Source organism: Sorex araneus, chromosome 8, assembly GCF_027595985.1.
Source record: "Sorex araneus isolate mSorAra2 chromosome 8, mSorAra2.pri, whole genome shotgun sequence".
In the NCBI taxonomy this organism is placed as follows: Eukaryota; Metazoa; Chordata; class Mammalia; order Eulipotyphla; family Soricidae; genus Sorex; species Sorex araneus.
In genome coordinates, this window is record NC_073309.1 from 22,861,820 (window position 1) to 22,875,209 (window position 13,390).

General features: G+C 58.9%; 1 protein-coding gene across 1 annotated transcript; it reads right to left on the minus strand.

The window, feature by feature from the left end:
• Positions 1-7,998: 7,998 nt before the first annotated feature.
• On the minus strand, positions 7,999-12,848 carry CCL22 (C-C motif chemokine ligand 22). Its single transcript, XM_004600947.2, has 3 exons — positions 12,776-12,848; positions 11,758-11,881; positions 7,999-8,195 (listed from the first exon to the last, which is right to left on the minus strand). The coding sequence occupies exons 1-3, from the start codon at positions 12,846-12,848 to the stop codon at positions 8,093-8,095; spliced, it is 300 nt and encodes a 99-aa protein (XP_004601004.2). The 3' UTR covers positions 7,999-8,092.
• Between the last annotated feature and the right edge of the window lie 542 nt (positions 12,849-13,390).

Consider the following 13,390-nt stretch of genomic DNA (forward strand, 5'->3'; position numbering starts at 1 on the left):
GGCTGAAGGCGCTGCTCCCCGCCCCGCCTACCAGGCCGCCGCTCCTCGGGGAGCCGGCAGCACCCCGGAACTGGCCAGCACCCCGGAACTGGCCTGAGGCCCAGGCTCCTCAGTGGGCAGAGAAGGGAAGGACAGAGGGACAGAGGGACAGGGGACCAAGTCTCCCTCGGTCCCTTGCTGCAGAGCACTTCCTGCCTTGGCCCCTCTGGAGCAGCCCTGTCCACCTGTGTCCCCCCCTCCCCAGTGCCCTGGGCTGGCTGAGCAAGAACAGCTAATGGCAAGTGTGGAACGACCGGACTCAAGTTCGCAGAGACTGAGGGGAAACTGAGGCTCAGAGCAAGTGGCCTGCAGGTCATCAGAACATTCGAGAGGGGCCGGAGTAATAGGACAGCGGTCCTATTTGCCTTGTAAGCAGTCGACCCGGGTTCAATCCCCATCATCCCATAGGGTCTCCCGAGCACTGCCAGGAGTCATTCCTGAATGTGGAGCCAGGAGCGACCCCTGAGCATCGTCAGGTGTGACCCCAAAAAGAAAAAAATAAGAATAAAAAACGTTCGAGAGCAGAACCCGCCTCCAGTGGTGGAGAAAAAGGACCAGATGTAGGGAGGCTGCAGCAGGCCTGGACACAGGAACCCCCCACCCGCCTTCCCCTTGGCACCCACCACCTCTCAGCCCTGCCCCGGGAGCCCAGGGCTGCTCTGCCCTGCCTGGGGTGGGGGCTGTCCCGTCTCTCCTGAGGCTTCTGTTCCCCACCTGCAGGAGGGGGAAGCTGGGCTCGTCCCGTGGGCCGCGTGGAGCCGTCGCAGCCCTGACTTCCGGTTCTTTCTCCATGAGCTGGTGGTCAGCCAGCAGCTCCCACCTGACAGGTGGGGGGAGTGTACCCCCTTTTATGGCTGCCAGCCACAGGAGCCTGGCCCAGCCTCAGCCAAGCATGGGTCTGTCCACTTGCATGCGGGCTTCTCTGGCTGCTGCCCAGAGGAAAACCAATTTGTCTGGGGGCCACTGTCCCAGACTCCCGGGCCAGCGGGGCCCGGCCAGGGGCCTCTGGGGCGCAGAGCCAGCAGCTGGCGCTCCTTAAGAGGGAGGCGCAGCCCTGGCCTGGGCCAAAGTCCACGCAGACTCCGAGGGTCACTGCCCTCGTGGGCCGCTGAGAAACAAAATCTGCACCTTTTCTTGGAGCACCTCCTTGCCTTAGAGCCGGGCCTCTGAGGCCCGGAAAAGACAGAGGTAATTGCAAAATAAAAACAAGTGGAAGTGCTGGGCTGCCTGCTTTGCCCAAGTGGGGGCAGAGGAGGAAGAAGTCGGGAGGGGAAGGGGAAGTAAGGGGACGGGCAGGAGAGGGGAGCAAGTGGGGGGCTTCCCGGGGCGAGGACCTCCACCCTCCTCTTCTCTCCTCACGTCATCCAAGGACCAGGAGCCCCCAGGGCTAAGTATCTTGGCGGGAGACACTCACTTGGACTTTCACACGGTTGTAACACTGATAAGAAAATCACCTCCCAGCCCCAGCACCTGAACCTAATGTCCCCCTTCTGCTTAAGGCTACAGTTTTCCAGAACCCAGGGTGGGGGGAAAGCAGCGACTTGCAAGGGTCTGGGGCCTGCCTGGAGCCGGCAGCTTCTCCCACTTACTCTTGTGCCTGAACAAAAGGCATGACGGAAGGGGAAGATTAGGCCCATATTCAAGAAGTTTCTGGCCCGATAGTACAGCACTTGCCTTGCACACAGCCAACCTGGGTCCGATCCCTTGCTAGGGTCCCCCAAGCACTGCCAGGAGTGATCCCTGAGTGCAGAGCCAGGAGCAGCCCCTGAGTACTGCCGGGTGTGGCCCCAAAGCCAAAACAAAAACAAAAACAAAATTAAAGAGAAGGTTCTGGAAGGAGGGTCATCAGAAGGAGTAATGAGGGCTCCTGAGTCTGTCTGACCAGCTGCCTCTGAGCACTAGCCACCAGGCTATCTTCCTCCCAACCCCCCTCTGGCAGAACAGCTGTGAGGGTTCAGTGAGGTTCTGATGCCTTTGGGAACCCAACTCAGCTTTTTCATTTCTCTTTTCTTCTTCTTCTTCTTTTTTTTCTTTTTGGGCCACACCTGGCAATGCACAGGGGTTACCTCCTGGCTTTGCACTCAGGAATTTCTCCTGGCAGTGCTCAGGTGACCATATGGGATGCTGGGAATCAAACCCAGGTTGGCTGCGTGCAAGGCAAAGGCCCTACCCGCTGTGCTATCGCTCCAGCCCCTCTTCTTCTTATTTTTCTTTTCTGGCTTTTTGGGTCACACCTGCACTCACACCTGACACTGCCCTGCACTCAGGAATGCCTCCTGGAGGTGCTCAGGGGACCATATGGGATGCTGGGGGTCGAACCCAGGGTAGCTGTGTGCAAGGCAAACACCTTACCCTCTGTGCTATTGCTCTAGTCCCCATAAAACTGGAATGGGGGTCAGGAATGTGGCTCAGAACACATGCTTTTCATGTGGGTGGTCTGGGGTCAGTCCTACACACACACACACACACACACACACACACACACACACACACACACTTGGAATTCCCCCCACCCCACCCACCTCATCTCATCAGCGTACTGAGGACAAACTCCCGGCTCTGTGCTCAGGAATCACTCCTGGTGGTGCTCAGAGGTGGTGGTGGGGATTGAACCCGGGCTGGCATGTGCAAGGTAAGTGCCTGAGTTTAGATACAATTCAGACTTGGTCACTGGCTTTTGTATGAACCAAATATGGCCAATCCCCACGAGTCCTTAGGAGGTGTCCCCTGGGAGAAGGCACGTGACCCCCTGGCCCTCCTCCCTCCCCCAGTAAAGTGAGGTGCTGATGACAACCTCGGCGTCGCTCGCTCGGGGACGCTGGCTGAGCCGACGGGGGAGCTGCTTGCATTGCTGTGGAGCCATCGCACACCCCAGGCATGGTGGTGGCACAGGGACCCCAGAGGTAAATAAGTTGAAGTTGTGGCCCCCGGGAGCCCCAGGTCAGGAGCAGAGAACACACAAGTCCCGGCCAAGTCTGAGGCTCTGGGCCTGGCTGGGTCCTGTCCGCAGTCAAGACAGGCAGGAGTGAGACACTTCAGATGACACAGGGACGAGTCCGCTTGGTTCCCTTCACGTTGCTTTCTGGGAAACTCTCAAACAATAAAGAAGGAAGAGGATAAAGAACTTTCATCTCTCTGCCTCCCAGAGTCAAGGACGGACAGTTCTTCTCTGCTCGCTTTTTTTTTTTTAATTAAAAAAAAAAATTTTTTTTCTTTTTGGGTCACACCTGGCTATGCACAGGGGTTACTCCTGGCTCTGCGCTCAGGAATTATTCCTGGCGGTGCTCAGGGGACCATATGGGATCATGGAGTCGAACCCAGGTTGGCCGTGTGCAAGGCAAACGCCCTACCCGCTGTGCTATCGCTCCAGCCCCTTTCTTTCTTTCTTTCTTTCTTTCTTTCTTTCTTTCTTTCTTTCTTTCTTTCTTTCTTTCTTTCTTTCTTTCTTTCTTTCTTTCTTTCTTTCTTTCTTTCTTTCTTTCTTTCTTCCTTCCTTCCTTCCTTCCTTCCTTCCTTCCTTCCTTCCTTCCTTCCTTCCTTCCTTTCTTCCTTTCTTTCTTTCTTCCTTTCTTTCTTTTGGGGGAGGAGGTTTAGCCCACACCCAGAAATGCTCAGGAGTTTATTCCTGGCTCTGTGCTCAAGGACCACTCTTGGTGGTGCTCCAGGAGAGATATGAAGCACCGGGGATCGAACCTGGGTCAGCCGCATGCAAGGGAGTGCCTTACTTGCTGCACTATCTCCCTGGCCCCCTAAGCGGTTGTACTTCTAACGTGTTGGATTACTTCCTTGTCGTGTCATCTCTTCTGTTCCCATACACTACGCGGTGCTTCTAAAGCGTAAGTTACATCCGAGGGTCTAATTATCCCGTAGCTCTGTGTCCTTGGCAAGAATCCCTGGTGAGTAATGCCTGTACCTTGGACCCCTGCTCTGAGGGTAACAGGTTGTTCCTAGGTCTCGACCTTGAGCCGCCAGCTGCTCTCTCGGCTGCACAAGTGTTATTGCCCTTGTTATTTGCAAGTGTCTGCACTGACAGGCAAGATTTTGATGGGCCAGATGGGCCATTTTGAGAGGCGGAGTTTGGGGAAACCTAGCGGAGGTGACAGCGCAGAACCCCGCAGGGGTGGGGGCTGGAGTCCTGCACCCTGGGGTCCCAGGAGAGGTGGAGCTGGCGGGTTTTCCGGGGAGGCGGCTATGAGCGTTTGGAGGTGGAGGGAGGAGCAAGGAGGACACTGCCCAGGGCACGAGGGGCCAGAGGAGCAGCTAGAGCCGAAATGGGAAGGCGGAGCGTGGCCGAGAGATGGTCCAGCAGATAGGGCATTTGTCTTCCACACAACAGACCATATGGTTCCTGAGCCTAGCCAGGGGTAAGCCCTGAGCACTGACAGGTGAGGCACCCCCCCCCCAAAAAAAAAGAAAGAAAAAGGAAAAGAAAAGAAAATGGAGTGGCCTGGTGCTGGGGCTAGAAGAAGGGTCTCCTGAGATTTGAGGGGACTTGGTGCCCCAAGCCCTGCCCTCACAATCCCCACGGAGCCCAGCTGAGAGCCCCAGGGAGCAGGGGAACAGGCACCGTCCCTGGGCACACCGGAGCTCCCCTGGCCCCGGGAGCAGAACGGGAACAGTGGTGACAGCCAGAGTGGGGAGCCTGGGGAAATCCTGAGCCCCCAGGATGGTGGGAGGGAGCAGGCACACAGGATGGGGCCATGCTGAGGGGGACAGTCTTATTCACTCCCCCCCGACACCCAAATCTGTCCAGCTCATTGTTTCCTTGCCGGGGGAGCATACCCAGTGATGCTCAGGGGTTACTCCTGGCTCTGCACTCAGGAATTACTCCTGAGATGCTGGGGATCGAACCCGGGTTGGCTGCATGCAAGGCAAACACCCTCCCCGCTGTGCTATCGCTCCAGCCCCCAGTTCACTTTTCCAGATAATTGGGAGGGCTGCCCTCGTCACCTCTGGGCGTGGGCCAGGCCACATCCTCTTTACTGTGGCAACTTACGCCTGATGTGAACTTTTCCATCTGGGGGCAGGAGAGGACTCAAGGGGCCGGAGCATGTGCCCTGTGCTCGTGGGCCCGAGTTTGGTCTCTGGCACCGCATGCTCCCCCCTACTCCCCTCGAATCCAGCACTCCTGGACGCAAGCGCAAAACTGTCAATCCCAAACAAGTAAGTCCAGCACGCGAGGAGTGGCCCTGGCGAGCCCCGGCATAGCTGTGGAGCCCTGCCCCCAAATCCACCCTCGGAACCGTTTCCCAGCTTACGGTCCAGCCAGCAGTAAAACCTATTCTCGTGATTGTGTCAGCTGGACCACCACTGTCTCCAGAACTTTTTCATCTTGCGAAACTGAAACTGCATCCAGAAAAAATAAACAATAAGTGCCACCCTCCCCCCAGCTCCTGGAAACCACCAGTCGCTTCCTTTCTCTGTGATTCGGACCGGGTTAAGTTTCATATAATCCTTCATTCTGCTTATTTCAGTTAGTATCATCCTTCAAAGTTCAGCCCCTGTTAGAGTCTATTTCAGAATTTCTTTTCTTTTAATAGTCTAGAGAGATCACATTGGCTTATTCATTCTGCTCAGATACTTGGTTCTTCCCACCCTCTGAGAGTGGGAGAATGAAGGCTCACAGCTAGTTCTTGGCTCCCTCTTCTTCCAGGTCTTTGGGGGGTCGATTGCTAGACCCCGGCCTAAATCTCTGTTGCGTGTTTTAAGGAACTGCCCTTCCGATTCCAGGAACGGTGCGATGTTTACATCCCTGTCAATCACCTGGCACTGGGCTCCACCTTCTCCACACTCTGGCCACCCTGACACCCAACAATGTGCCTAGCGGGTGCCCGGTGAGCCTCACGGGACCTGCTGACCATGCCCCACTGAGCTGTGAGCTCAACCCACACCTTTCTGCCTGCTTACTGGCCATTGAGTGTCTTCTCGGGCCAGCTGTGTGGTGGCAGGGCCTCCCGTCCCCTCTCTTTCATGGGGTTCCACCAACTGTGTTCACAGAGAGCGGCTTTCATCACTCCCTCTTCACAGAGGGGGAAACTGAGGCTCCAAGGGGAAAGGTTCTGGACACCCAGCCGGCGAGGCTGCCTACTCCCTGTCCCGTGCCCTTCACAGCTCCCATGCCAAGTTCTTGGGCAGTGGTGCAGCAGAGCCAGACGGGACAGGGAGGGTCGAGCCCGAACAGAAAATGTCAGTGTTTATTAATATTAATATTATTAATAAACTCTGTTTACTGATAAATAGGGTTTATTCAGAAGCAGATGAACATGCTGTGGGCGGAGTGGAGAGAGCATTCCGGGGAGAGTCACATTCTCTCTCTCTCTCTCTCTCTCTCTCTCTCTCTGTATTTGAACCACACCCTGCAATGCTCAGGTATTACTCCTGGCAGTGCTCGGGGGATCCTATGGGATGCCAGGGATCGAACCTGCATCAGCCATGTGCAAGGCAAGTGCCCTCCCCGCTGGCTTATGGCTCCGGCTGTCGAAACAGGCTTTTGAAGATGGATGTGAACGGGGCAGAGACCGAGGGCGCTGAGACGTTCCTGGGATGAGGAAGTGGAGACACGCCAGGGCCCTGGGTTGTTCCTTGCTCTGGCACAGTGAGCTGTATCCAGGACCTTTGCATGTGGGTGCATGCAGGACCCCGGGCTGGGGGGTGCTCAGGATCAAGAGAGCCAGCTGCTCCCCAAACTCCTCTTCCTCCTGGACACCAGGGGCAGTTCCCAGCCTCCCCTGTACTCGGAGTGGCCACGCGACCAAGTTGTGTCAATGGGTATACAAGTCAATGTGGTGAGCACCCCCCTTCCCGGGCCCCTACCCCTCTTTCCCCATCTACTGGAAGATGGACAGGAGCGGGAGGGCAGGGCATGAGCTGGACAGCCTGGCTCCGTAGAGGACTGGTCACCCCCAGACCGGAAATGCAGGCAATCTCCCCAGGAGGAGGCACAGATGCCGTGGGGTCGAGTCCCGGAGACGGGGTGGGGTCTCTGCAGCCCGGTTCCCTCTCCCATCCTTCAGGCCCCCCTGGACGGGGCCAGGTGAGGTGGGCAGTAAGGGAGGAGTGGCTGAAGAGGGAGGGGCGCTGGCCTGCGGGCCGAAGGAGGGTCGAGGTGCAGTGGGCCAATGTCTAGGCTTCCCTGCCCCCACCCGTTTCTCAGGCCCGTCCCCACTCCCGGGACCCCCCAGCCAGCCTGCCCACAAGAGGGAGAATGAACCAAGGTGTTCGGGGCGGGGAGGTCTGCAGAGCGAAAGGCAAGGAGGGGCCACTCTTTTTTAAAAAAATTTATTGAACCTCAATGAGACACACAGTTACAAAGTTGCCCGTGATTGAGCTTCAGGCATACAATGTTTCAACACCCATCCCTTCACCAGTGCACGTTTCCCACTACCCGTGTCCCCAGTTTCCCTCCCGCCACCCCTGTACCCTCACCCTTCCCTCCCCCACCCCCACCCCGCCCCATGGCCTGCCTCTCTGTCTCGCTGTCTCTGTCCCTGCTTTCTCCCCCTTAGGTATTTACATACTGTGCTCTGCAGTACTGTTACCGAAAGGCTATCACCCATCTCCGTTGACCTCCACCTGCCACAGTTCTTGTCCAGAGTGATCATTCCCCTAGCGGCCTCCTCTCTGTCCTAACTGCACGCCCCCGCCCCCTTTGAAGCTTTTGACTACAGACCAGAATAGTCCCAGGACTGATGCTGACCGCAGGCGGTGGTGGTCAGACATACGGTGTGTCAGGAGCAAGCCGTGCAGGGGTCAGAGGTGGGGAGCAGAGAACTGGGGTCCCCACTCGGGAGGGGAAATGAGGCGGGCCTGGGGACATATCGGAAGGGCTTCGGGGAGCCAGGGAGGGTGCGTGTGAGGAAGGGGGTGACGGCCCAGGCCTCGGACCCTCTGGCTGCAGGGGCTGGGGGAACAGAGGATGCCGGAGGGGGGAGGGGGGTCAGTGTGGAGGCATGAAGGGGAACCACCGCTGCAGGGACGGAGACGAGTGTCACGGAACAGCGGCCGTGGCGGGAGAGTGGTGGTCCGTGAGCTTCCGGGGGAGCCGGGCCCCGTCTCAGAACGGCGTCCTTCCTCCCTTGGCCAGCTTCCGGATGATTCTCTTCACCCAGGCCTGGCTGGGGTCCGCGCAGATCTCCAGGTTCTTGACGGTCACTAAGCTGCAGGGAGAGATGCCTGGAGGTCAGTGTACAGCCTGAGCGCACAATGGGGCTGCCCACCTGCCCCCAGAGCGAGGCACGTGGGAGCTTCCTGCTGTGTGCAGAGCCACCTGCCCCGGGGAGTGGGTGGTACTTAGCGGCCCCTGCAGTGTGCAGGGGTACCTGTGAAATAGAGAGCAGGTACTTGCACGGCGCCAGAGCAATTGAACAGTGGGAGGGCGCTTGCCTTGCACGCGGCTGACCCGGGTTCAATACCCGGCATCCCACAGGGTCCCCCGAGCCCTGCCAGGAGTGGTCCCTGAGTGGAATACGCCCGGAGCACAGCTGGGTATGCACTCCCCACTCCAACACTGTCACTGTCACTGTCATCCCGTTGCTCATCGATTTGCCCAAGCAGGTACCAGTAACATCTCCTTTTTTTTTTTTTTGAGACTTGTTGTTACTGTTTTTGGCATATTGAATACTCCACGGGTAGCTTGCAGGGCTCTGCCATGAGGGCGAGATACTCTCGGTAGCTTGCCGGGCTCTCCGAGAGGGGTGGAGGAATTGAACCCGGGTCGGCCAGGTGCAAGGCAAACACCCTACTGCTGTGCTATCGCTCCAGCCCCCCACTCCAAAAATAAATAAATAAATAAATAAATAAATAAATAAAAGTACGCTCGTCCTACAGCATGCAAACATGTTTCTCCAGGATGTCTGGGACCCCTCAGCCCCGGCCTTGAGGCCCAGACCCAGCCGTGGACGAGAAGGCTGCAGAGCTTGTGACTGAAATTGGCGTCCCCTCGGGAGAGGCTCGGGGAGGCGGCAGAGAGAGCTCTGCAAGCAGCTCGGCTGTGAAAGCTCCACCTTGGGCCGAGGACAGCAGCTCAGTGCACCAGAGGGGGTGCTCTGAGGGGGTGGCCTGACCTCCATCCCCACACACCACCCAGGAAGAGCCCCCAAACACTGCCGGATATGGCCCGCAGAGCAACAAGTAAGTAAGTTAAGTGCTCCCTCTGCACGTGCCGAGCAGGAGCAAGGCCCCGAGTTCTACCCCTGGGCATGGGCAGTGCATGTCCCTGGGGGCCCTGAGCACTGTGGGACAGAGTCCACTCAGTGAGCCCCCGGCTGCTCCCAGCCTCGTGTCTGTAAGTGCCGCTGGCCCGGAGCAGCGGAGGCGGCCGCAGGAACAGAAGCTCTCAGAGCAGAGCAGGCCGGGCAGCTGCAGAAGCCCAGGGTCGTACCAAGGGCCGGCCTGCACCTTTCACACGGCTCCCTGCTAAAGGCCCCACACAGCCCTGTCACTCCAGCTGGGGGCACCGAGACTCCTGCATGTGCAGCTGGTAAGGTCTGCCCCTCGGCATGGTGGCGAGCAGGGTACTGGGAGGGCAGGGGTGTGTGTGTGTGTGTGTGTGTCTGTGTGTGTGCTGTGTGTCTGTGTTTGTCTGTGTGTGTGTCTCTGTGTGAGTCTCTGTGTGTGTATGTCTGTGTGTGTGTCTGTGTGTATGTCTGTGTGTGTGTCTGTGTCTATGTGTGTCTGTGTCTGTGTCTCTGTGCGTGTGTGTGTCTGTGTCTGTGTCTGTGTGTGTCTGTGTGTATGTCTGTGTGTGTGTCTGTGTCTATGTGTGTCTGTGTCTGTGTCTCTGTGCGTGTGTGTGTGTCTGTGTGTGTGTCTGTGTGTGTCTGTGTGTGTGTGTGTGTGTGTGTGTGAGTCTTTGGAAAGTGACCCCCTGCCCTTCCGAGAGGCCGGGCACACAACCTTGCATGAGGCACAGGCTCTGCAAAATTGTGGGTCAGGCGCTGACCTTATTCCCACTGCAGCCAACATCAGGCTGTCTTGCGGGAGCTCGCCCTGGCACCGTGGGCACCGGGCTGGTTGGGAAGCAAACCACCCCCCCCAAAAAAACACACCTCCACTCCTGTTTTGACTCTCAAGAGCCTTCCCTGGGGCCTAGAAGCTTCTGGCTCCCTGCACCCCTTTCCCTCCCCTGAGATCACCAGAGAACAAAAAGAACAAAGAAGGCAGCAATGATACTGACCAGGTGCTGTGTGACCCTGGGCAGGGCTCAGCCCCTCTCTGAGTCTTCATCTCCCCTTTCATCAAGCCACATTTTTTTTCTTGCTTTTTGGGTCACACCTGGTGATGCTCAGGGGTTACTCCTGGCTCTGCACTCAGGAATCACTCCTGGTTGCGCTCAGGGGACCACATGGGATGCTGGGAATTGAATCTGGGTCAGCCACATGCAGTGCAAACATCCTACCTGCTGGACTATTGCTCCAGCCCTCCCCAAGCCACATTCTTACATTATTTCTAGAGTCTTCCACCTACAAACCCAACCACTTCCGTGTCTCTGCCTCTCCCCAAGCATCTGGTAGGTGCCGGGCATGGAGTAGGGCACCTCTCGCTCGCTCTGACAGCGCCCTGGGATGCTCCAGGAACCCAAGGCCTCTCGGAGTCCACTCGCCCCCCTGGGAGAAGGGCAATGCGGCCAGACCTCCTGGGCAGGGGGCTCTGCAGGGACTAAAGGACCAGTCAAGCAGTCACGCCCCTGCACCCAGGCGCACGTGAATGATCCATACATGACCGTAAGTGCTGAAGGTGCGGCGGAGAGACAGGACAGCCGGGATGGCGCTCGCCTGTCTGTGGTGACCCAGGTTCGGTCCCCAGTGTCCCTAAGCGCAGAGCCAGGATTAAGCCCAAAACAAAGCAAACAAAGAAATAAATGGAGGTGACTCCTTCTGTTCTAACCGACAGTGAAACTGAGGCTCCGGCCGGAAGTGACCAGAACCGCAGAGGGCCTCCTGCTGTTCTTCTTTGCCCTCTACTCACAGAAGCCTCTGCAGGGGAGTGAGGGGCGGGGGGCAAAGAGGGACCTAAAGAGCTTCAGAGTGGGGCTGGAGCAATAGCACAGCAGGTAGGGCGTTTGCCTTGCGTGCGGACAACCCGGGTTCGATTCCCAGCATCCCACATGGTCCCCGAGCACCGCCAGGAGTTGCATGAGCCAAGAGTAACCCCTGTGCATCGCTGGGTGTGATCCAAAAACTTAAAAAAAAATTGCTCCAGAGGGGAGGGCTCCCCGTGTCCGTCAGGCCATGCAGGCAGGAGCCCCGGAGAGGCCGGGCCTGGTCTCAGGGCCAGGAGCAGGCACGGGCTCTGGGTGGGAGAGGGGCGAGGGAAGACGCCAAGAGGCAGCAGTGTTCGGCTTTGCTGACGGTGCTCGAGGGGGTCCCTGGTCCATCTCTGGGAGTCTGTGAGTGACACTGGGCACCGGGCACGAGCCCTCGGACAGCCCAGGGCTCTGCCACTGGGTCCCCTGCCGGGCGTGGGGAGAAGCGGCTGAGTCCCACAGCGCCGGGCACGGAGAGGGCTGGACCGCCGCTGCTGGGGGTGTCTGGGCTGACCGGGTGACTCACCGTGACACCTGTGCCCTACGCCCCAGCACGGTGCCCCACCTGCAGGCATGCCAACCTGGCCCAGCGCCACCTGGCACATGGATGCTGGTCGGATGACCATGAGTGTTTTCTCTTGGGGCGTGGTGCATTCCTGGTGCCACCCGCCCCGGCACCCCGGGACCCCACTCACACCACGCCAGGCCGCCGGCAGGAGAGGGAGGTCCAGTAGAAGTCCTTCACGGCGACCATGGGCAGCGGGCGGCGGGTGTAGTCCTTGCAGCAGGTGCTGTCCTCCACGTTGGCGGCGTAGGGGCCTGGGGGACAGGGGCGCTCAGGGGCTGGGCCACCAGGCCTTACCTGCCGCCCCCTCCACCCCCACCTGCCAGAGCCTGTGACTGTGACCAGCTTGGGCTCCAGGTATCCCGGCCCCGAGAACCCCACTCCCCACTCCCCCGAGGACTCGGCTCTGTGGCCGTGGACTCAGGCCCCCGGGGCATCAAGGCCACCCTGAGTTTCTGTTGGGAGCCGACAGCTGCCGCACCAGAGGGTGTGTTCTGTGGAGGTGCCAGGAGTTCTAGAAGGTTCTAGAAGGTTCCTTCAGCTCCAACTCTGCCTGTGCGGGTAGAGGCCCGCCACACAGGGGCTGAGCTGGACCTCTGGGCTCTGCCCAGAACGGGTCAGCTACCATCTCCGGGACCAGCTTCTGGCTCTGACTGAAGGCCACGGACCCTCTGGGGATGCCAAGTGTGTGTGTGTGGGGAAGCAGGAGGGAACGCCAATGGCAATGAGCGATCATTCCTCACAGCTGCTGACTCCCGGCTCCCCCACCTGACTCGGGGCCAGGGCGTTTACAGGGGACGGGAGCCCAGTGCTGAGGCAGGTCCTGGGTGAAGGCGGGTGATGGGAGGACAGGTCCTGCTTCCCGGGAGGGCCTCGGTCCCAGCTCCTGCCTCTAGCCACCCGAGCCAGCCCCTTTGGGGGCCTCCTCCTTCTCTAGAATGGGTTTTCTGAAACTGGGGACCCCAGGCCAGATCCACCAGAGTTTCAATCATTCTGAGATACAGCCGAGAGAGACCCCGAGTCTTAAAAACGCCCCCTGAACAGGTAGGTAAACCAAGGCCCAGAGAAACGATGTGACGAAGCCAAGAGCCAGCAGCTGACTTTCCCCACCCAGGAAGGCCCCCGAGCCTCCCTCTCCCCACGCTCACCAGCCTCAGTTGCCCCGAGGACCACAGCGAGGAGGGCCAAGGTGGCCAGTAGCCAGGTGTGCTGAGTGGCCATGCTCCCGACAGAGGCTCCCTGGGCTGGCGTCCTTCAGTGGATGTGCCCGGGCTGATGTCCCGAGAGCTCCAGCGGCTGCAGTGGCCAGAGGCGGCGGGACGCCTGGTATTTAAGGGCTGGTCGTCGCCTCCTCCTGCTCCTCTTAGTCACCAGTGAGGCCAGAACCTCTGCAGTTCTGAAATGAGAACTCCCACTTCCTCCACTCCGGAGGAAATTCTCTGTGGCCAGGAACCGCTCACAGGGGGACCCCACCTTTGGGTCCCTGGAGGCTGCAGAAATCCCCCCCCCCCGTGGTGGGCCTCTCGGCTGCCTGCACCCCGGCTCTGCTACCCTCCAGCCCTGGCCGTGTCTGGGACACTCGGGGGTCCCTTCCCCTCGTGCCAGTGGGGTGATGGTGGAGAGGCTGATTTTGCCCCCGTCCTTCTACCCCTCGGTGGCCGGGTGGCGGGTGTGTGTGTGTGTGTGTGTGTGTGTGTGTGTGTGTGTGTGTGTGTGTGTGTGTGTGCTGACCTGGCTTGCCCTGGCCTGACTTCCCCAGGGAC